Source organism: Plectrocnemia conspersa, unplaced genomic scaffold (assembly GCF_051122295.1).
Source record: "Plectrocnemia conspersa isolate PC_06_02 unplaced genomic scaffold, ASM5112229v1 ptg000001l, whole genome shotgun sequence".
NCBI lineage: Eukaryota > Metazoa > Arthropoda > Insecta > Trichoptera > Polycentropodidae > Plectrocnemia > Plectrocnemia conspersa.
Window position 1 is genome coordinate 7,064,967 of NW_028277165.1, and position 25,711 is coordinate 7,090,677.

General features: G+C 31.6%; 2 protein-coding genes and 1 non-coding gene across 6 annotated transcripts in view; 1 reads left to right on the forward strand and 2 right to left on the reverse strand.

The window, feature by feature from the left end:
* LOC148238602 (uncharacterized) overlaps positions 1–25,711 on the reverse strand; it is a 49,549-nt gene that overhangs the window by 4,441 nt on the left and 19,397 nt on the right. The window lies entirely within an intron of this gene.
* Positions 4,600–24,568, forward strand: LOC148238604 (lipase member H-like). 3 transcript variants are annotated; one of them, XM_088195587.1, is made up of 8 exons: positions 4,600–4,681; positions 15,101–15,200; positions 17,024–17,169; positions 17,268–17,334; positions 17,404–17,591; positions 18,263–18,481; positions 24,028–24,166; positions 24,297–24,568. In XM_088195587.1, the coding sequence occupies exons 4-8, from the start codon at positions 17,303–17,305 to the stop codon at positions 24,355–24,357; spliced, it is 639 nt and encodes a 212-aa protein (XP_088051713.1). In that variant the 5' UTR covers positions 4,600–4,681; positions 15,101–15,200; positions 17,024–17,169; positions 17,268–17,302; the 3' UTR covers positions 24,358–24,568. The 3 variants fall into 3 exon arrangements, with proteins under 3 accessions (XP_088051713.1, XP_088051707.1, XP_088051712.1); XM_088195581.1 differs by lacking the exon at positions 4,600–4,681 and adding an exon at positions 7,764–8,427; XM_088195586.1 differs by lacking the exon at positions 4,600–4,681 and adding an exon at positions 14,649–14,764.
* TRNAG-GCC (transfer RNA glycine (anticodon GCC)) lies at positions 15,291–15,361 on the reverse strand. Its single transcript has one exon. It is a non-coding gene; the product is annotated as a tRNA-Gly (tRNA).

Here is a 25,711-nt window from a genome sequence, read left to right on the forward strand (position 1 = left end):
TTTGAAATCGGCATAAGTATAACGACGATCTACTAGTAAAAATTCATTATATTTAAATTTATTTACACAAAGATTTTTTGTCTACTTACTTACTGAGTAGCTAACCAAGGAAGTTTTTCATGAAAAATAAATACTCGAGTTAATTAAGCCGGCACCGATAATACATACCTATGTATGGAGAGCGAGTTCGTTTAATTAGACCCAAGACTAGAAAATTACTAGCGGCCTTTGGGCTAACTGGATTACCAGCGCTAAGCGATTGCTCCCGGAAGAGCTAACTAATTATCTCAGCGTTTGCCCCTCTTCAACCCTTCAACTGTCTAACAACGCGCCGGAAGAATTCGATTTTGAAACTATAATTGAGTAGCGTTAATTTTATTCCGACATTCCGCAATGAGTGTTACGGTCTGAAAATGAAGAGAGAAAGATATGTACATATTCAGCTCTGATCTGCGATAGATAGACCAACATCCGACTGCAACAAAGCTAAAACTCTATCGAAATTTCAATCCGGTCTTGATTTGATTAAAACTGAAACAGCAAAAGCCAAAGCGGAAACTTTGAACTAAGTTGGGCAAACTTCGTTAGGCGAGAGCTGCGCAATGTTTGCAAATTAACATTTTCGTGTATAAGTGCTCGAGGTAAGTATTATTTTTTAAGAATACATTTTGTGTGTTTTAGGAAAAAATGCGGTTAGGTTGGTACGATTTTTTTTAATTGACGCTCGTCTTTCGGCGCCATCCAGACGGCGCTAACGGTTTTCACAGTTTTGCCAATTTAGCGCTCGGCGACGTTTTTTTAATAAATGGAATGCAGTTGGTTTCACAAGAAGAGGCGCCAGAAAAATATTTTTGGATGTTTGTCGATGATGCGACAATTTCTAATACAAAGTTATATTTTGTTAATATGCATTATTCGTTAATAATAAATTTTAATATTCTGTTGAAGATATGGCCACTCGTTTCACTGATGAACTCGTTAGAAAAAAATATTTGTTTTACAAAATGTGGGATTAGCAAACAATTTTGCAAAAAATTTTTATCAGTAGTTTTTTGAATGATTTATAATTGATACAGTGATTTTAAATCCACCTTTACCATATATACTAGTCTTTTCTAATATCACTGTATATATACATACATACATACATACATCATTTCTAAATCATCATTATTGCTATTTTTTATTAAAGCCAATTCTCAGAAAACACTTTATTTATGTATATTATTTTTAGTGCAATGATTTTTTTATAAACTCGTTTAGAAATCTCATGATATCTGCGGTAAAAATGATAATTTCCAAAGTTACAATATTTAGTATTCAATTTTATAAGCCAATGGCGAGATTTTTGATAGAGAAAAATTTCAATTGCTCCTCATGTTTTTTTCCATCTAAGACTTAACCTGTTCCGCGTATATTTTGACACATTTTTATTTATAGTTTGATAACATATTCCAAACTATATTGAAATTATTTACGTCTGAAGTTGTTTCAAGCAGACAGTTTCAGATTCATAGAAGCCAATTATCAAGTCACTTCAAATATTTACTCTTCAAATAAACAATGTGGTGCAAATCAGAAACTAACAATTTGCAGAAGCCTTTTAAAAATGGTACTTACTGTCAATATTTTTACCTAACCTTTTAATTATTCATAATATTCGCTATTATGCAAAGTGCATTTGTTATAATTTGATATATGGCGCTATGGAAAAAATCTGGTTTCAGCAAGGTGACGAGAGTTGAAAAAGTTTGAAAACTACTGAGTGAGACAGAAGAAAAAACATTTTTTGCTTTGCCATTTAATTGGCTATTGATGTTACTCACAATGTACTTAGCCATTCTAACTTTTTTGCCAAAAGACTAATAGATTGAAATAAATATATTTTTCCTGGACATATTTATTTAATTAATAATCATTGTAAATTACTTTCTTTTATTGATTTTTATATGAACTACACGTGAACTGACAATAATTATAGTCAATTTTATTTTATATTTTAAAGAAAAAAATACATTGTCATGAAAAATTACGTTTTGTACTTTCCAACTTTTCTATTGTTGCTTTTCTGCGAGTTTTAAATAGTGTGTTGGTAATAAATATATCGTTTTTTATAGTACAGATACAATTAATGCTTTGATAAGATATGTTTCTTGAAACTTTTGTCTAAAACACTGCAAAAACGCCATTCAAAACATGCACAGGAAATACCCAAATATCGGCGTTATATTTCATTAATTGAATTGTTGCGCCTGACGCACCGAACAGATACAATTAATGCACCTTATTAATGCACGAGCGGAAAGGACGAGCACGACATTCGAAGTCTACTAATCTCTTTTTTCTGTCTTTGACAGTGACACGATGAATATACACGGGTAATAACGTGAAAATGAAATATCGCAAAAAGCGAACACGGGGAACTGAAAACTTGTCGAATTATAACTGTGTAACACCACAGTGGAATGCAAAGCAATAGGAGCACCACATAATATCTGTCAACTCATTAACTTAACAGTTGGCCGTTTTGTTATAGCGCATACTTTGATATTTAAAAAATGTAAAATATAATCGTAGCTCGCGGTCCGTAGTTCGCTGATCTATAATTTAGATTAACAAAGGGAGAAATTTAAAATAGTTTTACAGAGAAATAGTCAATCACTTTCGTAATGGACGATTTAAATTGTTTTATGACCGAATCAATATTGCCAACCTAACCGAAAGATAAAAATACAACTTTAACAATTAATTCATTAAGTATTAATGTATATCTCATTATTGAATTACTGTAAAAGTATTAAAATTATTATGAATGCACGGTATGTGAATTGCATGATACGGGATACTTTTTTATAATGAGCGTTTTATGTGTGTGAAATTAGAGAATTTTTATCGTCAATAAAAATGTCCGACGTGTCTCAATCGCTTGTTTCCGCGTAGTAATCTGGCGAACGCATCGAATGTCTAGGTCTAGGGTACGAATCCCGGCGCCGACATATCGTCTGGGTCATTCGATCATCGCCGAAAGATTTCAGATTTAAACCGGTACGCAATTAATCATATATGTTTCTTGCGCCATGTCGGTCAATATAAGGACGGCTGACGCGGCAGACGAGTTTGGCCAAAACGACGCCCTTTAGGACCATAAATGCATATATAAAAACATTATCAATTATGTCACAATGCATTTTTTAAAATGTGCATCGAATGCTGGATAATAAAATTAGGAGGCTCAATGTTGCCACTCGACAAAACATAGATAAATCGATTTTTATTTGGTCATAATATTATGAATTTTTATTAAAAACTGATTAATATTTACACAAAATAGATCATTTTACTATCTAAATGACATTTTTTATTTTTATTTTTATGACATTAACCGTTGATGATTCATTATTATTTAAAGTATTTTTTTCCTATAAATTCATCTTAAGGTCATTTTTAATTATCCTAAATTTTACTACAAATAAGCACACTGTTATGTACTGTACATGTTTTCTAATTAACGATTTCTCGGGCCTTTGTTTAAAAAATATCCCTATCGCGTTCTGAGTTAGTTTGTGTAACATACACTCAAATAAATTAGAAGGTTTGAAATATTTTGCTATAGACGCATTTGTAAACACAAGAGATTCCATGGAACACTATATCTTCTTTGACCATTTGATTGCTTATTCGGATAACTCTATTATTTTAATTATTTTTGTACGGCCACAGGAATTCAAAACATTGAACCAGTACTAAGTAGTCTTTTGGGCTGGTATAAAGTCATGCGTTTAAGTTTGTCGAGACCATTTGTCAAAGGTGAAACAAAATTTGTCGCAATTATTCCTTGAAATCGCAATAATACACGCAAAACAAGTTTATTATTTAAGCCGACGCACATGACGATCGGAGATTTGGACGGATTGTAGACCACTTGCAAATACACCTTTCAAATGAAATTAAACAGAGGACAGTCGGTGTCTATAAATACAAAGTGACCGATACAAATGCTGTGTGACAGCATTTATAAATCACCAGCTGTTAAATTATAGTCGTTACGCAAAAGCATTATTTGAGGAATTTTAAATATTATAACATTTTACACATAGTTGGCTAGAAGAGTAGTATCATTCATATAATGTAGGTGGATATATTTTGACCATAAAGATAGAATAGTCATAGTAAAATATTGAATTTCTTTCAAGCTTAAAATGGATTAAAAAAATGGAAATACTACGTAATTAATCGTACATGTATTTATTTTTGTCATTTTATCCTGTTTTCAAGAACATGGTTTTATCGTTCATCCGTTTTTTGTTTCTAGCTGAGGAATGAATATCCTTAACTGTAGATGTGGGTTTGCTTTTAGCTTATCCAATGTCATGTATAGTTAACAGCTTGGGTGTATTATAAAAAATATGTTTGCTCAATTTTATTTGGCATTTACTTATGGTATGTACATATGTCTGATTGAATATTTACTTCCATCTAATAGCTAAGTGTATATTTTTTACGAATGTAGATTAAATCACGTGTTCAGCCTACAATGAAATCACTAATTGATTCACTTAATTTGGAATTTTTATATAGTAATGCTAGTATATATTTAATATATTTTTTATAAACGGGAGGGGTATTTTAACACAAAACTGCTACTGTCGCTATCACCATGAAAGTAAATAGAAAACAGCAGGTAGCCTTTGAAATTGAATTTGCTTCAATCCGACGTTTCACATGCGACCGCATTCAGTCTGTTACCATTGAAATTTGATAACCGAGGTGGGATTACGGTCGATTATGGACAAAAGCGCCTCCATTGTTATAAAACACTGGTAAACGGCGGTGATGACGATCGACATTTGGATTTGTGCAGCCAAGACGGCTTTTGTGCTGTGTAATGCCACAGGCGTGATTTGCATCCATTGCGCGGAATTATTGTCTTCGCTATTTGCTTTTGATGGCGTTTAATGGTGCACAACACGAGACGACCTCTCTGTAAATCTTTGCGAAGAAACGCTTATAGTTGACCTTCTCCCCTTTTTATTTCCTGGTCTTATTTTTTAATGGCTTTGGAATGGCGATTTTTTAATGTTAATACGAAAAATATACAACATGAAATATATATTATGGAGGTAAACTTTCGCGATCTATTTAGAAATGACCTTAAAACTGTCAACAATCGAAAGTGCATGAGCGCGATAGCGTGTGTATTTAGGCCAAGCATTAAGAAGAAGAAAAACATTGAGCACCAAAAAGTTGCTATAAAACATTTTAACAGATCTATAATTTATTTATGACATGACATGCGTTAGCTCACATCAGGGTAAACACAATCAACTACCACTAAGAAAGTAGTGGGACACCAGACTGAAATCAAAGTCTATAAATCAATGACATTTTATAATTTATAAACTAACGATTGTATTTTAATTATTATTCCGTGAGATTAGAAAAACCTAAGAAATCCTTTCCTGTGACGATCGATCGAAATAAAAATTATATAATAATATATTAATAGATTTCCTAGACGCGATATAAATTAAAATATACTAGGATCCATATGGGATTCGAACCACTGATCTATCGTGTTGATAATATAAATGATAAGATAGTTCATAGTTCTCTTGTATGTTTTCTTTACAGACGGGCGTCATGAGGGGGGGGGGGAGCAGGTGGAAGCCAAAGATACATGTGCCATTTGTCGTGATAAGCATTGAATGAAATACTATGAATCTTAATGAAATCGAAATATAAAAACAACCACCACTTTTAAAACAAAAAATTTTGCCCCCCCCCATTATAAAAAAATAAAACGGCGTCCCTGATATCCCTCAAAGAAAATATAAAAAAGTCGCAAATTTATCCCGAAATTATTATATAATATTTAAAATAATAAAATAACGAAATTATATCGAAATACATTCACCGGTAGATTTATCTGGAATATGCTAGTACAATTATATAATTTTATCTCTTGCATACGTAATAATATACACATTTACATACTTATTATGTATTTACCAAGGCATAATAAAACCGAATTTTAGTCAATAGGAGGGAGGAAAAACAATTATCACTTCTCAGAAGGCAAAAATTCACGTCAAAAGATTTTGGAAAAAAACTTTTGACGTGGATTTTTGACTTCTGAGAAGTGATATTTGTTTTTTGCGTCCTCCCGTTGATCAAAATTTGGTTTATATGTGCTTCATTCGATTCTCACTTATTGCAAGTCGTAATATTGTTACAAAAATCTTAATATGATTGCTACATAACCGAACGATTACACTGCAACGGCCATGGTACGATTTTATTGCTTTTGCCGTGGATTCTCAACAAGGACCCCTTGAATTTGGCCAAAAAAATACATGTCATTCAATGAAATAATGCGAGTCTTAATGAAATCAATAAAATAATATAATTACCACTGACTAGCTAAATTTTGTCCCCTACCCCCTAAATAAATCTGAAATGACGAACGAGATCTTCATGATAAAATCTTACTCTGCTTACGACCTTCTCTAGTTGCTTTTTTATTTGAGCAATTCGATGTGTCTGAGATTTTCCTCCGAGTCCTTATTTTTAACATCTTTTACCAACATCTTATTTTGAAGACGTCTAATTTAATTCTGCTGCCTAAATGGTTTACGTTTTCAGGACATAAATACAGATCGGAATCTTTACTAGATGAACTCATCTAGATTTCATCGAACTCCTTATTTTCGGTTCACATACTACGAGATTGTTGGTGTGCAATCCAATATATTTTATTCTATGGATTATCATCACTGGTATTGTATCCGTTTACTTTAATGCAATCTAAGGTTGGACAAATTTTCATCACCAATTGACACAACTCTATTCCAGACGTCATCTAAAGCTTTTTTGTGTATAAAATACATCATTGTCTTACTCCTTGTAACATCCTCAATTATCTTGTTTTAATCACTGTATTACAAATTTGGAATGATGTGAATGTACTCTCACTTAACGCAACCATAAACTGGAGTTATCAGTTTATGGTTGCGTTAAATGAGAGTACAAAAAAATTAAAAGAATTATCAGTATTTTTCATATTAATTGGCATGTACTAAAATATGCTCTCTTGTACCTTTGTCCTTCGTAAATTATTATTTTGTTGCATATGTCACTAATTAATACTTTTTTATGATAATTACAATAATCGTAATATTCATTAAGGAATTAATATGAAGTGAATAATATGTACATAGTACATTCATTTCCTTGTACATAGTTATTATAATAGGAATGTAATAAAGCAAATAGGTTCCATGTAATATATTTATGAATCATAATATACGTATACATATATACAAAATAAGAAGTGTTTGTAAATATAGTTCATATTTGTGTAACATATTCTCATTTTGAATTTTGTGTTTTAAAAGCTATAAATATAATTAACACCACAAAGTAACCAAACTAAGGAATGTTAATATATTACTGTAAATTTGTTACAGTGGAACAGGTAAAGATGTTTTAAAATATGTATGTTAATCTACAAATTAAATATATTTGTTTAAAAAATACTGTAATACATTAATAAATATAGAATATTTTTTTGTCATTGTTTGTTGAAGGTTGAACATTTATAATAAATATAAATTTCCCCCTTTTATCCATTTATTATTTTAATCATTTCCTGATGCTCAATAAAAGTCATCTTTCCTTATACGGCGGATTTACTCCCACCTCAGCGTCGGATAAATAATTCAACAATCGCAGTCAGAATTTGAGCTATCGCAGTCACTCGGATTAAATCCCAAGTTCTTTATTTGACGTTAGGCAGCCTCTTGGGCCTAACATGCGGGAGCCGCTTCAGAAGCGGAAAATATACATTTGTGGCCAAATACAATAATCTCGAATATTAATTATAAAAAAGTGTGATACAGTGATTTATTTAAAAATAATTTGTAATAGAGTTCATGGTCAAAATTTTATTCGTTACGTTAACTGTCATTCATTGTGCTAATTAAAAATGGTTTTTACACATGCTCGTTAAAAGATGTGTTATTGTTGTGTTAAAAAGTAAATAAAGACAGTGAGCTATCAAATATGTCACATTGTGCAAAAGTGAAATAATTGCAGTTCTCACTTTGAACTTGTCACACGTGCGAGATTTTTTTAAATTTGCCGCCATTGTGATGTGTCGGTTCCCGTCGTCGAGTTTGCGCAATCTCCGCATATTGTGTTTTATTTTAATAATTATAAAAAATAAAATGTTGATTTAATCGACGCGAAAGGAAAAAAGTTTCGTAACAAGGTGTGCAAAATCACTTTGCTAGAAATCGTTTTGTAAATTATTTTTCGTTTCGCTCCAAGTTTTTTCACGATCGATCGGAGACCATAGACAATATTTTTTTCGCAAAATGGTGCTATTGTTCGCGGCCGCAGTATGTCAAATATCGTCCATGTTATTAGGTGAGGAAATTTATAATTTTTTTGCCGTTCCCATAACGCGATAATCGAAATATAAAAGCTCGTGTTATGAAATGTCACCGAACATGTCAAACGCGATGTGTTACTAAATTTATAACGATCATTATTATTAAATCCCCCCCTTTTATATAAAAAAACTTTATAAATGGCTTTGATCTATACAATCAAAGTTCAAACATTTTCACTACTATTTGGCATTTATTATGGATTGGAAGGTCATTCACAGCCATTAATAAAATAATAACCAGGTCGTCCTTATCATTGATCGATACTAAAAAGGTATATTTTATATCAGGTCGGTGAACTTTTTTAGATATAACCCTAAAAATATTTGTGTACTTATTTATTGTAAAATATTACCTCCTAGACTAGTGACGGAATTTTAAATTTATAATGAAATAACCTGCATACCTTAGAAAGCATGTACAAAATAATACATATGTAGGTGTAAAAATAATATTACTACAATAACTTTAGGCTGAAAATATAGTTTAATTGAGGAAGAAAAAAGTCCAATTGACAACCGCGCACTGCAAACATTTTCGGTCCGAAAATATATGTATATGCATACTTTTCATTGAAGCCTTAAAATAATATTTACCGTAACAATCATATTGATTTCTGTGTATAAAATAACATTTATATTATTTTTATTGTAAAATATGTTATTGAATTTTTTTTACTTTACTATTTTCTCTATAATTATTTTGCTGATCTAATTAGAACTACAGTTATATTTTTTCAAATATTTTTTTATAAAAAATATTTTTTTCCTGATAAATATTTATTTATTTTTATTAAATCTTCCGTTGTAACCTGACAGGCATGAGCCTAATGCGTTACAACGAAGTAAATCTGTATTAATTGAGTAAGTCAATCAGATATAATGATCACCTACAAAGTAAGTACCTATTAACAACTCAATTTTTTATTTATAAAAAATGCGCTATTTAAAAAAAAACGGCTTTTTAAGCAATAGCGCATTTTTTATAAATAAAATACCAGCAAAACCCCAGAGTTACTATTTGCGTTAACACAGTCAGTTCGAGAGCTATCCATTTCATTCTTATTCATAATTGAGAAAGAGATGGCAAGTCTGGGTTTACGCCTCTACTATTAGCTCTATAACACACGTTACGGATATACCTATCATAACTCCTGTTTATATTTTGAACAAATTTATATAAATTAATTATTGTAAAAATATATAGCTATTTTGATTTAATTTTTTAAATACGGTAGAAAATTAGGCTGGCTAACTAAGCCTATATACAAGGGTCATTATTCGGAAAAGTTTTGAAATAATATGATTAAATCGTATCATCAAAAAATTAAATAAATAGATACAATGTAAACGGTTCTGAGGTCTTTTGCTGTCTCTAGAAATTCCAATCAATTTGCGTAATGAGATAATATTTTCAGGGGTAGAAGTAAGTCTTTTCATGTAAATTATTTAGAAACATAACGTCGTTCCGGTTTGAAAATATTGCATATTATAATTATGGTAGTGGAATTTCGTAAAATGCTGCGAAAGTTGAGAATGTAACGGACCTTTTCTGCCTGAATTGTTTTAAAATGAAAAATTTATTAATATTATGCTGACGTGTACTTTTATTAAAATAGATAAATCAGGGAGAAATAAGATGTTACGTAGCATATTCGAACAATGTGCATCATTTTTGAATTGAGTTTTTGTAAAGTTCGTGACAACTTTTCGTATTTATTGCATTTTGAAACGTGAGGTGTTGCAGGCGATCGATTGGTTATTTTAATTTGGTTATCAAAACCGATTTTAATCTCGGTGAGTAAAATAAAACTTTGAGGACTGTATTTTAGCATTAAACATTTTAGGCTTTTGAGTTTTATTTTTGATTCAACATCAAAATTCAATTGAGTAATTTAGATTGGAGATTAGCATTTGCTTACTACAAACGACAGAGGAAATCTAAAATTCAATACAAAATTGATAGTTGGAGTCAATTTCAAAAAATGCTTCTGCAAGTTTATTGGATTTACTCTTTTCTGTGATTACTTGCTATTTTGAAGGTGTGAGGAGTTTATATAATATGTATATGATTTTTGGTAGCAAAGTAGTATTATTAAATAGTTTTGTTTTTACTTCATTGTAAATATAATGTTAAAAAAATACTGTTTGTAAAAATAAATGACCAATATCCTCCGAAAGTCAAAAAAATAATATTTTCCCCAAATAAGAGAGCATTCCCTCGTATGCGATACACTAAAAATACTCGTAAATATTTGATTTGGTATTGCAATTTCCGCAGCGGTAAAATTTCTCTGCGATTTCCGCTTCCCTTCCAAAACTCAATAAAGAGCCATCAGCGAATGAGGGAAAAATTATTAAAAATACCTGAATGGGAAAAAATATATGTATAACACAACAATGGCTTGCGAAATTTGTTTTAATGGCATACGTTAAAATTCGCACACTGCGTATCGAAACAAACGGACATATCAAATATTCATTTCATCACAATGCACGTCTTATTTGCAAAAAAAAGATTGGCAATCACTGGAATTTACGGATGTGACCTTTTCCGGTGAATTAAGATTGTGTAGTATTTAACGAACTGTAAAATTAATTTCTAGCATTTGATCTTGATCGGTAAAGATTTTTTTGTGTTAATATTTAATTATAAAATTATTTAGTATTAACTAAAAATATTTATTAGTAGCAGAAGGTTCAGGTTTGATTCCCCTTATGAGGAAGCCTTATTGAAAAATATAAATAAATTAGTACTATAAATTATTTTGCCCTTGAAAAGCAATATTATGTAAGGGTCAGAGCGATATTGACTAAAAGTTACGCCATTAACACAATTTAAACAATTATATTCAACCATTCAAAATTTTAAATTGACAAATATTTAAATAATGCATACAAAGAGCTATCAGTTCCACTTTTCCTTATTTACGTAAAAGCGTTACGCATGTAATTCGATCATCGCGCTCGAAATATTGAGCATTACGAAATAAAAATAAATACCCTCATATTTTGTTACGAGATAAGAATAATGAAATAGTCTTTTTTAAAGATAAAAATGTTTCATTTTATTCAAGGCTCATGTGAAAATATTACAAACTTGAACTTCACGTGTGTATTCACGTAACGCGGAAATTACGCTTTGAATATTTATATGCGTTTATTCGAGTTTTTTGTTGTTATGTGCAATAAAGTTTTATATACGTGACGCGTTGCGTAATGTACTTTTTGTGAAGTATAAATAAATTAAATATGTTTTAATTTTTAAATTCGCCGCTAGATGGAAACACAATTCGACAAAATATTTTTTGACAATGCCATAAATATGTATCACAAATAGTAAAAGAAAATTAAAAATTAGAAATGCAAAATATTTAATTTTTATTTTTGAAGATATTTATCTCATTTTTATTTTCGAAAAAACTAAATACACCTTACAAGAATAATAGATTTTAAAATTAAAATAGTTTTTAAAACTACTGCATGTACGAAAGCAAGATGTAAAAAATGACAAAAATAGTTTTATATTGGAATGACGTTCCGGAGAGTTCCAGATTAAATTCACCAATGTGTATATATGTAATTTTGATATAGCTGATATGGAAACTATGAACTGTAATTTTAATCAGATATTGATTAATAAGCATTATTAAAAAAAGCTGTCCGTCTTTCACTGTCGTGAGGAACCGCAGCTTGTTACAAAATCACACTGTGAATAAGTTTGTTATCCATTATGATTTGCTCTCCTATTTTAAAATGACAACGGTTCAGATCTTCAAGAAAAACATTTTGCGGAAATTTTCGCTTGTTTATAGTTTTTTGTATTAAAGTATTTGTGAACAAACTAATTTTATGTTTGTGGACTTTTGTTGTTTTTCAAAGAAAGCCTATAAGTTAGAGGTAAATTTATATGTTTTTTACTAAATACAATGCTTCATTTAACTCATCTTCAATACGACCATTCTTCTGCCTTGTCCCTCGGAACGCTATTTTTCTTCGTTCGCATTGCTTTGTTTGCCTCCAGCACTTTATCTTTCATCTCGTAAAGAGGGCCTTAATGGTTTTTCCGCAGGTCGTGATTTACGCGCTTACGCTTGAGAATCCACACGAGGAAAACAGTGGTAGGACACGCATAATTATATTCCCGACACAGTCAAACGGTATCATTAAACTGCCGAGACTTTGTCAAGAATTCTTTGTCTCTTCTAGCTATGCTTATATTTATCTAAGTGTCGGAACGCAGTCAGAATTCTAAATTTCGACAAAGGATCGTTCTTCATTTAAATGGCTCACGCGAACGCATTTTATGTACGGAAAAGCCAAAGAAAACCGCATTTGTTAAGTCAACGCATATGACTATGTGTCGAGTTGTTAATTTATGGCTTTTATGTACTCTAAGGTTAGGGTTGCCAAGCGTTTCTTTAATTTTTATCAAATATTGCATAGACATTACAATATTGAAAAATAATCAAAATATATGCATAAATGTGTATAAACTTAGGAACAGACTCTTCATATTAAAGCATAATGTTTACTTGAAACTTAGAGTTACATTATATTGTAGTTGAAATAAATGATACACATTTTTATTAAGAAGGGTTGACTACTCGCGCGTTAAAAAAAACGAGTACCCTATTATTTTTAACGGTTATCCGGTTATTTTAATTTTAATATAATACTTGATTTTTCCAAATGAAATATATATCTCAAACAATTTTCAAGATGCAAAATTCTCCGGCTATTATTCTATTTTGCAAAACTCATTTAGAGATTAAGTGGCTAACGAGAGCGATGTATCGAAAAGGGATAGAAAATCCCTATTTAACAATTCGAAAGTATTGTTTCACAATGTGAGTTTTATGACACATTTCGTTTCGGCAACATCAAACATTTACCGTTTAACAAATTAAATGGGAGTATTTGCTTAAAATATACACAGCACACTCGGGGGACGGTTGTACACAAAAAAATATAAGACTATTGTTATTATTTACCGTCAGCATCATAAGATTCCCTATCGAGCTCGACGGTTTACCGTTACATTATAATTAGAATCCACTACTATTTGCCTCTCAGCCATACACCGTGGGGGTGTTACCCTGCGCTTCTAAAGAAATATTTACTATTTTATTTTTATTATATAATAATGCTCTTTTCTTACAATAAATATAAATATATTATTGCTTTTGGAAATAAAAATAGTAGGAATACATTTAATAATGACTATAATAATTATATTTATTTAAAATATCATTAAAATTTTGCACAAAATTAAAAAAAAAACAGATACATAAGTAGTAAAATTATGGAATGAAGTTAGTGGTATTGTAGGTTAATCAAATTTATTCATTTAACAATCCAGAATTAACGCCAAACCCCTAGAAATAAAAGTGGGAGTGGTGTCGTATGCAACGAAGAAAGAGATAAAGCATGCTCTTTCGTGTAACGGTACTTCGTCCAGATGACATGAGAATCTTATGAAGCTTACCGTCAATGATCGTTAGTCTTGATCGCTTTTTGTCCATGGGTTGATGGATAGCTCTATATATGTGAACAGATTTTTTTTAATACTCCAATGCAATTTTGATACCAATTACACAGAATAAATTATTTGATTAGGTAACTAATATTTAATATCGATTTAAAAGTAACAACAAATATTTATTCTTCACTTTTGGAAATATGAAAAAAACAAATTCTGCTTGTAAAATTAGGTGATTCATAAAAAAAAAATTTTTGTTCAAGGAGAACAAAGAAGGACAAAAGGAAGATAACATTTTTAAGGAGGGCAAATAATAAATAAATATTTAAAAAAAAAGTTTTAGACCAAAATTAAATTCTGGCGAGTCTCTAAAGTATTGCAATTTTTATTGAAAAAATAATTGTGAACACTTTTAACCCCTTTTAGGTCATGCCCGAGATAACTCGGAAATTCTCAAAAATCAGAAAATTTCTAAAGAAAATTATCGTAGCCAATTTTTGTTACAAATTTAATTTGTACGAATATTTTTAATCGTTTTACAACTGCTGCATTTTTTATGTCTCTGAATAGAAAAGGATGGGTCCGTGTCAGACATTTTTGAGTGATTTTTAAAAAAAGTACCGTGACCATGAAGTGGTTAATATACGGTATTGACGTTTGAATCAAATCTGTTAGCACTAGTTAGAATGTTAGAATGCGCATGTGTTTTGTCATGCGGTCGTCAGCTGATCCGTTTGACGTTTATGCGTATTTTATTGTCTTTGTATTGGCTCGAGATTGACTATAATACGCAGCCTCCGCAAGTTCGATCCGAATGCGTCAAGGCCGCCTGTGTAAACATTTGCGCAAATTGTCACAACACATATTATTATATACATATGTATATATGGTTACTATACGTAAACAATATTTTTTTAATTCACTGCAAAACGGTACAAATCCAATTTTCGGGAAAATCGGGTCACTGTCATTGCTACTGCAAAACTTCGCAAACGTTCTATATTTACCAAAGCTATTTTCGCCTAACGATATATTTATTCAGGTTCAAGTTCGCTTTCGTGTATACAATAAACAAGCGATTGAGTTATTGAATATGTTTGCGTGTATCGGATCATAATTTTTGTGATGTGTGTATTTTATATTGTATGAATATATTTTTTTTATTGTAGGTAATTCGCAGACGCAATTTAGCCTTTTGCCGAAAGGAGATTGCTTGAAATGTTGTCCTATTGAAGACGAAAAAGATGTGCGATTTTTATTATATACAAGGTAAGTGTTTATCTAATGTTATTATGAACTGTTTTGTATATTATTAAAAATTAATTAAGTACATATAATAAAAAAAAATAAAATAAAGGATGCATCGGCCGGGAATCGAACCCGGGCCGCCCGCGTGGCAGGCGAGCATTCTACCACTGAACCACCGATGCTACATTACGTTGTGGTCAGAATAAAAAACTTAAGTAAAGTGAAATTCGCAATATAATATCAGAACGTTAATTAGGCGATGAGACGGTCGTGTCATCATATATTTTTATTTGTAGTTAAAAATATATTGTAATAAAAAAATATGTTAATAACATTTCGAAATAAATACGAAGATAATTGAAAATATAAAGGATGCTAATAGAAATAATTAATTATATGATTTGAATTAAAACTGAAGCAAAATTAGTTGGCATTAACGGTTTCGATGTTACGGACGTCAGTTGACGTCAGTATAAGATATGCTGATGTACCAATGCTATGGATGTCTACTGACGTTAACCGTTTTACGTCCGTTTTATGAAATTTAGAGGTCATATTGAGAAAATAATTAAAGGAAATATAGTGCCATCTCTGGAACAGATAAAAAAATTAAATATGAGATTTTGGTTTTAAATATTTCTTTTTATTTTCGTTATGATGCTCCCATAAAAAATGCGCATCAGTGCTGCCACATGTGAAAACACTCCTGGATCGCAAGGAATTGCGGATTTTTTTTTATCAATTTACATCCAGAGGTAAAGTGGGCAGATAGCCTTCTTTTGAATTTGGCCGGAAAAATGTATGTCACTTAAGAAAATACTATTAATTTTAATGAAATTAAAATATTAAAAAAAACGAACGTGAAAATATAATTTTTCCGGCAGGTGCTAGTCAAATTATATGATTTCAACTTTTTCATACGTAGTAATATATACATTTACATATTTATAAATATTTATTTACATGCAATGTATAAATTTTACATTTTCACCAGTAGATATATACATTGTCTAAATACATTTTCACCAGTAAATATATATATTTCTTCTAGCGAAAATACATTTTAATTGATAGGTGCTAGTAAAATTATATGTTGCTCAAAAATATCTACGAAACTCAATTCAACAGTTGCGAAACGTCTGTTAACTGTTAAAACACGAGCTAACCAAACCCAATTTTAGATCAAGTTGTGTTTGGTTAGGTTTGAATTTGTACAGCAAATGACACAATGAAAGTTCTAAAACTATTTACAATTTTAAAACTGTTAGTAGGTCAAGTCGAAAATACATATTAAGCTAACCTAACTCTCAGGGGAAAATAAGTGGAAGGACAGACATCCGATGCATCTCACATATTACTCTATAGTTTGTCTGCACTTCGATATTACACTATGTTTTAAAAATATGATAACTATGAGTTAAAACGCACACTTGTGCACGCCCCAGCGTCCATGTGTTTTAATAAACAAATCGTCGCAAATTAATAAAAGAAAAATGTTACAAAATCAAAATTTTATAAAAGAAAAAAATCTACTTTTTAAGTTCGAAAATAAAGATAAACTCTAGTGAAAATCTATTCAAATATATTTATTCGGAAATAAAATTAGAATTGCATCCATGAGAATAGCATGACATATTGTCATTCAATTCATTTTCAAACTACACTAAGATTACTTTAATTAAACAAGTTTTAACAACATATGTAGTACATAATTAGTCGACAGTTGTTTATATGACAGGTCTCCCAATACCAAAATGTATACTAGTTACAAATCAACTGTACAAACAAGGATATTATAAAAATAAGGTTTTATAATATTATATGTATATTATTACTTATTTCAGAGACAATCCCCTTACAGCTGAGCAATTATTTGTATCAAGACCGCCGTCTAGGAGCACATACCTAAGAGCTGTAAGACCTACTGTAATTTATCTTCACGGATTTACTGAGGTCGCTCCAGGCCAGAGTGGCGCAGATCTCAGGGACGGTAATGAATTTATATAAACAAATATAAAGAAAAACTTACAAGTTAAGCTACTTAACCGACGACAATATTAATCTAGATTTTTTAATGATAATTTTCAGCTTATTTAGCAATTGGTGACTATAATGTGATATTGATGGACTGGGGACCATTGATTGCACTACCATGGTTAGATTTTTTTAATAAATCTATTCATTATAAATCAAAAATCAAACATAAGTTTTGAGAATTTTTCAGGTATCTCCAAGCCGTGAGAAACACGAAATATGCGGCCCGAGTACTCACCAGGACGATACGGTGGTTGGTGGCTTCTGGAATATCCGCAAGTTCATTGCATGTGGTGGGATTTTCGTTGGGAGCGGAGGCTGCGGGTTTATCCGGAAAAGCTCTGGCTAAAAGGGGCATTCACATCGGTAGAATTACAGGTATAATATATCATATATAGCTGAGATTAATTTAATGACTGATAAAAACGAATTTATATTTTCTTTAATAAATTAAACGTTATACATATATATTTTTTAATGATTATGACCCCGTTCTTCATATAAGCATCCTTGATTTTTATGTCAAATAGTGCAAAAACCTTGTATCAAATTTTATTTTCGTTCCTCCTTGTAAATTCACAAAGGACACCGGCAGGCACGTCATTTCAACATTATCCAGGTAGGGGCAAAAACTGGCCCATTTTTATGACCAAATTCAAGGGGAGGCAAATCCTTCTTCTTGCCCCTCCCGTCAAATGACGTCACTGGTTGCAGGAGCGCAATATGTTTTGAAAAATCGAGTCGTTGCAATTCGAACAACCGGAAGTTTATGCGCGGTTAAACTCCAATCTCAATCTCGCCTGAATAATTTTGTTTTGTTGACAATAAATTTTCCGGATCGACGCGGGCGAATGAGCCACGACAATGACCTAATTAACTGCAAAGTGGCGGCCATTTTTCTTGCAAATTGCCTGCCGGCGACATTTGACCGGCACCGGTGAAATGTCACCGCCGGATATGAGCCCTTCCGCCATTTTGGACGAGCGAAACCTAAATTCGCCTCTTTGTCTTTTCGCGTAAAATGTGCGACCTGATTTTTTTTTCACCAGGGCTGGATCCGGCTTTTCCCATATACAACCTGATGGGCAGACAGGGCCGGCTCAGTTCGGGCGACGCGATGTTTGTCGACGTCATCCATACGAACGCAGGAATATTTGGATACCCGAATCCTATTGGAGATGCTGATTTTTATCCAAATCCAGAGTCTCCCATACAGCCAGGATGCTTACCAAGGGATTTGGCTAAAAGAAGACTGCTGGATAAACTTGGTATGTTATTTTTATTTATTTAAAAAAAACTAATTATTTCATATTTATTCTGACTTTGAAAAATACAGTGCTTTAAACAGTTTGGCGTCCGGAGACGCGTGATTAGGTGTTTGCTTCAAAAACTGTGCTTAATACAAATATAGTTTTTACTTTCGAAAATCGAGGAAAAATATGTATATGTATGTTTACTTAAAGTTTTCGACCCGGTTAGAACCGGAACCTGTGTACCCGCCGTTTTTAAAAGAAAGAAAGATTTGATTTCTTAATATGAAATATATATCTCACACAATTTTCAAGATTCAAAATTCTCCAACTAATTTTCTATTTCGTAAAATACGCGCGCTACCGAGCGTTCCCACTGCAACGACACCGACACGAATTTATTACTTTTGACAAGGATTTGTCTTTTTCGCTTATTTTTCATCGAAAGAAATATTTTGGACTTGACTTAATGAAAGTTCTAAAACTATAATTAGTTTTAGATTTTTAAGTCAAGTCTAAAAATATGTAGATATGATTTTAGATTACGTTTTAAAACATCTCTTTGGTTTTCTTTCACCAGTTTTTTTATGTATAGTATAGGAATTTACTATATGGGAATAGTACCAATTTAACCCTTTCACCGCGGCTGATATTTTTGAGCGCCATTTCGAAATTTGTTAATATGTGGAGGGTATGTCATATTTTTAAATATATAATAATTCAATAAATTATATATAATAATTAAAAAAAAAAAGTTCAATAAATTCATATGATTTACAGCTTTAAATTATACTAAATAACTATATTATTTGGCTCAAAGATTTATGGCACTTTTAGTTGACTGATGAGTACTGGTGATTTTCTTGAAGACTCCTATGGAAGTCATTTGCGGTGAAAGAGTTAATAAGTCACGCCTAGTGAACATCGTGACGATATTTTTGTCTTTTCATGCAAATACTATATTATTGGGTAGTAATATTATAATTAGGGTTCTCAATTATTCCTCATCACTGCTATCTATTTCTAAATAATTATTTATTATGTGTCTATATTTGCGCGGTTGGTCAGGATAAAAAACTATAAATATAAAAAAATGCTGCTAGAGAATCACAATTCATAAGTATTTATAATAAATAAACCAAGTAAAAATAAAGACACACAGATTGTGAAACACGTGCGTGAAACAAAAAGAATACTTCTCGCCGAGTGGACGACGCCGGATGGGCAAAAGTTTGTTTCATGATTTTTCGAGGAAGTTTAGTAATTCAAAATTTCCAAGTGGAATTGAAAAAAAATCTCGAGGTCTTTAATCGCAGTTAACTGATAAAATTTTAGATTTTTTACCTATAAGTCTAAAATATAAAACGGATCTAGCATATACTTCGTGCTGTTGGACGGCGACGGTAAGACCGGCAATGGCATATACATAATGCCGAAGGACTGAAGAAGGTTAAATAAAATGAATCAATATTTTCAGTGCTGGAATATGATTTGATTGCTTATAAAATAATATACTTGAGATTAGCAATAATAAAATAACTGATTTGTTCCTGTACGGCTCGATAATGAGCGTTCCCACTGCGACGGCGCCGACACGATTTTATTGCTTTTGACGTGAATTTTTGCCTTCTGAGAAGTGATAATTGTTTTAGCGCTCTCCTATTGACCAAAATTCGGTTTGACTATACTTTGATCAGCCCTCTTATATTAGAAGTCCATAGTAAGGATAGCTAACATATTTTTAAAACATATAATGGTGAAATATCGAAATGCAGACATACTGTGGAGCAATATGTAAGATGCAATGTTTGTCTGTACTTATTCTTCCGCTTATAATCCCCTGAGAGATGAGTTGTCTTAGTTTGTATTTTAGACTTGACCTAATAAATTAACTTTCACTTGGTTAGGTTTGGGTTTGAACAGCAAATGGACATTTCGCAACTGACAAATTGAGCTTCATAGAAATTTTAGAGCAGCATATTAGCGCCTAGCAGTTAAATTATATTTTCGCTAGTAGAAATATATACGTATCTACTGGTGAAAATATAATTGGACTTGACTAGTGAAAATATAACTTTATCAAAAAGTACATATTCGCAACGTTCCGCTCCTCTTATTTATTGTATGTATAAAAATGGATGATGGAACTTATACCTGAAATACATCAGTACATACATCTTAAACAACTGTAGTTCAGATTCATTATTTGAGTTCGGTTTTTACTATTTTTATACATAAATTCTTGCTATGATTTTTCCAGAGTCGACTCCGGGAATTTTCCCCTTCTTCCCCCCCTTCTCGGTAGGCCTGATAATGTATATAACCACACGATTAATTAAATTAAAGTAATTTTAAATCTGTGCCAATGACTTGCAAATTCATTTTGAATAATGGACGTCGCCGGCTTTAACACGCGAAAACGTGACCATGTTTCTATAATAAAAATAATATGACAAAAAATATACATCCAAGTAACTAGCACATTTGACATCACGTGTGAATGTACTGATTTCGATAATCAATTGTGGCTAAGGGTCGTAACACCCATTTTACTGCCATATACCAAATGTAAAATAAATTAAAAATCGATTATTTCATTGTATTCTGTTTCGGGTAATAATGTATATAGCGAGATAATAATTTATATGTTGCCGCATTGGCGAAATTCAATTTTAGGAACGTATTGTATACGGCTGATGTAGTGAACAAAGAACGCAGAGATTAAATTGGGGCCGTGGATGCAGAGCCGGATTAAGGAATTGCACAGAATGTTGGGTGTTAATATTTTACTTTGAATATAAAAACGGGTGCAGTTGCATTGCGAACGACCTACTTAGTTTCTAAGACAATGGAGTAAATTTTAATTTCCGGGCCACATAAATTTTATTACGAAAAAATCATTCAACATTGAGCGACTGTCCTTGTGATTATCTATTGTCGTGGTGATAGAAATGCGAATTGGGAATTAATGCCGCTTGAAGGATAAAGGCAAATCTCTAAGAATCAATAATCATATTCTCGCTTTTAAATGTTCCAATTAAGTCGTCAATAAAGAAACCATTTTTACATTTGAGAAAATTGGGGTTAGATCTATGTATATGCCTTATCTATTTAGAACTATAGTGAATATTCTCAAATATGACACTTTACTCAAATAATAGTCTTATACTAATTCACGATAGTAGGGATAGAAAATGTTATGTTTTTTTAACACCGATCAAATAATGATAATAATAAAATAACGAATGCGTAACAATAAACAAAAATCTGATTAAACGTAATTTTATGCTATAGCTGAGAATCTATAACGAAGGTAGTTATAGTTCTCGGTCGCTTGTGAAGCCTAGGACTGGAGCACTATCAACTCTTTTCTGGCAAAAGCCATCCGTCTGCTCAATACTGTGCATCGAGACATTGAAATTTTCTCATGCAAATATGGGGATTTGGTTCAGTTCGTTTGGGATAATGCACACCTGTTGAGGTAATTTGTGTCTGTCCTTTTATCGTGTTTTTAGATATATGTTGATATTTGTAAGTATTTAAAAAAAAAATATTTATGCTTTAGGTCATCATGGTGCTTTAGGTAAACCTGTCAAGTCACAATGGTATTTATTTTAATAAATTATTAAAAAATAAAAACATATTTTATAATAATCGAAAATCATCAAAAATCCCAGTATTGGAACTCCTAATTATGATTGACAAGAACTAGAATATTACATCTCATTTCTTGCTCCATTGCTTTTTTTAAAAAAAGTGTATATTTTAGTGTCTTATTATTGGCCGGAGTAATCTTTGCCTGGGGAAGAGAGGAGGCGAGTTTTTAGATTGTACTTCTTTCTAAATCCGCAGCAGCTCGGCTCACTGCCAACTATCGAGCAGCAAATCGTAAGATTGCCGCTCTTTTGTTGAACGTTCAATCGAAAATATTTACCCGTCCGTGCCAAAATCGCACCGGTACCAAATTTGGGTCAGGTCGAGCTCCTGCTCATGATTTATGTCCGGTTCCGCTCGCGATTTATCGCCGCGGCACTCGTCGCCGTTTTCGGGACAGCGTTTAACTCAGATTTATGGCCGATTATTATAATTCGTCCCCCACCCGAGCCGGGGAGCGGCAGATGCCCTTCTCCGTTTCCGCTGGGAACGCTAGCTCTGTTTGCTGAAAAGTGGCTATTTTGTTGTGATTTAATATAGCAGTTCCGTGTTATTCAAATCCCTTCAAGCGCTAAACGCGATTGCATCTCAGATAGTGGCTCGGTTCGCCAGCCACGGACGATAGTTGACATATTTGCTAGTTCCGACTGCTTTGAAGCTGTCGTGGTGAGCGTTTTAAAACGTTCTGATATAAACCGAGCAGTATAAATCACTGGTTAGCATAGTAAACATCGTAGTTTGAGGTGATATATTAAAATATAGTGCTCTACAATTAAGGATTGAAATAATACCGGTATTACCGAGAAAAATACCGATATTGACATTATTATTATTTTACGGAAATTACCAAATCGTGAAAAAGCGTCACTCAAAGGGTTGGTAATTTCATCAAAGCAACAACTTGAGATTTAATTGAAATTCATTCAAACTTTTCACCTTATCATGGGCATATAATTTTTTATCTGTGTACTCAGATTTAATATCTTGAAGAAAACTAACGAATTGTCTGCGAAAGATCGATCACCGTACATGTACGGCGATACTCCTCAAATAATTAACAAACATTTATAAATTATGAAGATATTTGTTGATGTAGCACAGATGTTGTTCTCAAAAATAACTATTTTAACTATAGAAAATATCGAGATTCATTAGTGGCGCAGTATTTTTTTTTTCAAGCACAGCATAAAATCTTACATTAATTTTACAATAAACAATGCAATATAGCAGGGAAATTGTGATTGATGCAATTCGGACCATAATGGTCTCTGGCTAAGTTTATTCGTCCGTGACATGGAGATACTATTACATTACATTTGTCTTCAAGATATGCAGATACACATGAAAGTATTGTTCAATATTGTTATGGTAATTTATGAAATGGTTTATCATTGAAGATCGAATAATCATGCCTTTGAAATGTTAAAGAAGAATGTTTTGAATAACTTGTCGATCATTGAAATGCTCCAAAATATGATAATCCAGTTCTTTCGCAACATTGCTACAGTTTTGGATATAAAGATCTTGGAGATCTGATACTAGTTTAACCATATTAGAGGCTTATAGAAGATAAAACAATATCTTAAGAAGCATAATTTAATATTGTATTCGTACATACATGTATCAATATTTGTAGAAGATACAGTATACGGTTTGTGCGCATACCAATTTGTATCTATGTATGTGTATAACTACTTAAAAGCAATTTCATATTCACCGTGCGTTGAACGTTGAGAAAGGTTAAAGAACTGAAATAAGTTTAGAGCGAGGCGATAGAACCACACTGAGAGTAGTTATATGCACATGCATTGTAACTTTATGTCTCGAAGGGTTTTAACAGTTTCAGACTGTAATAACCATGATTTTTATACTATCAGGTCATTGACAGGTGACGTCCTTTTATTTTTCAGTCGGCTGCAGCCACCGCAGGGCTTGGCAGTACTACGTCGAATCCATAAGGAACCCTCAGGGATTTCCAGCTTGGAGATGCTCGAGACCACCTTGTTATGGGGACACGGTCGCATATATGGGGATAGCAGCTACACCTAAGTAAGTTTCTGAAGTTTTCCTGACTTTTAACAGCTCTCACATATTCATGTTATTTCCCATAAGGGATATCCATCGTTTTCGTTATCCTAACTATTTATTAATAATATATAAAATGACTTTTTTATTGCAGCGATCGAGGAATGTTCTACTTGTCTACTAACCCCCGCGAGCCATACGCTAGGAATTTATAAATATTTAACTTTATTAAATAAGTAGAAAGCTCGAATTTTTGAATATGATATGATTAAGAAATTTGTGATGGAATCTTTTGCCAAATAGATGCATTTTATTATAGTATGTTTGTATATTATAAACATATGAACATGATTGTAATATATTAATCAAATTTTCACTATATAATTAGCCTTATATGTAAATAAAACGTTTATTGTGACTGAAAAAGTTGTTTATTTTCTTACTGCGCGGCTTAATATAGACATTTTAATAACTTCTCACTACATGACCGAATATATTTAGGACAAAAAACATAAGCTTTATATAAAAATAATAATAAATTTAAATACTTTTAAATGCACCTAAATATTTCCGAGTCACACATAAAAGGTGCCATTTGTATAAATATGATATTCTTGAAAATGGCGTCTTAATGTCTACTCTAATGCACGAATCGCGTATAACAAAAACAGACAAAGGCTAAGACATTAAAACCCAATTAAGGTTAGTATGAAATAAAAGCTATGGTCGCATTAAAACTTTGCCACCGCTGATATCTACAGCCTTGGTCAAAATAGTGGGCCACCCTTATAAACGTGTTATAGCTAATAATTAGTAAAATATAATTTAAAAATTAACCTAAGCATATTTTTAATATTTCGTACGTCACTTGACTTTAACTACAGCTGTAATAATTTATTTATTTAAATGAAGTCTATAATTTAAAATAATTTATTTATTTAAATGAAATATTTTTTTCGACAATGTTGAGAACGAATGAAAGTGAAGAAAGAAATGGGGCAAAAAGATTTTTGTCCCATTTATATTTATAGCATCTTATTCATTTTTATTGGTTCTCGTAAATGACACAATAAAAGATCAGCGTATAAAGTATTTTTAGAAGTACCTGAATGTAAGAAATTATTTGAAACACGAAATATGACGACAATGGTTACTACATCTTCATTTCATATATTTAAGAAAATGTTCTGACTCTTGAATCCTTGGGTTTAAAACTTATTAATGAAGCATTTAGTTTGCCTTTGAGTGAATGGGCATCTATCAGATAGGTCGATTTAACAACGTTTAAAGATACTATGCACGATAATTTAATTGTAATGTAATAAAAAAACAATTCAAAATCAAAGAAAAATATTTCACAAATATCTATTTTAATTTTGATCAGTGAATGTCAATCCTGATAAATTAAAACTATAATATTTCGCGAAATATGTAAAGAAACGTCATCCATTTAAAATCAAAGCATTAAATTTTTGATTTTTTATTATTCCTATATAAAGCTTATACCAAATCGACTTTTCATAAAAAAAACTTTCGTTAAACTTACACCAATTTTATATACTCTCCGTT

Coding starts and splice junctions, on each gene's coding strand:
- LOC148238604 (XM_088195581.1), top strand. CDS start 8,376: ATGGTGCTATTGTTCGCGGCCGCAGTATGTCAAATATCGTCCATGTTA. Junction 8,428..15,100: donor AATATCGTCCATGTTATTAG/GTGAGGAAATTT, acceptor TTTTTATTGTAG/GTAATTCGCAGACGCAATTT. Junction 17,170..17,267: donor TGGCGCAGATCTCAGGGACG/GTAATGAATTTA, acceptor GATAATTTTCAG/CTTATTTAGCAATTGGTGAC.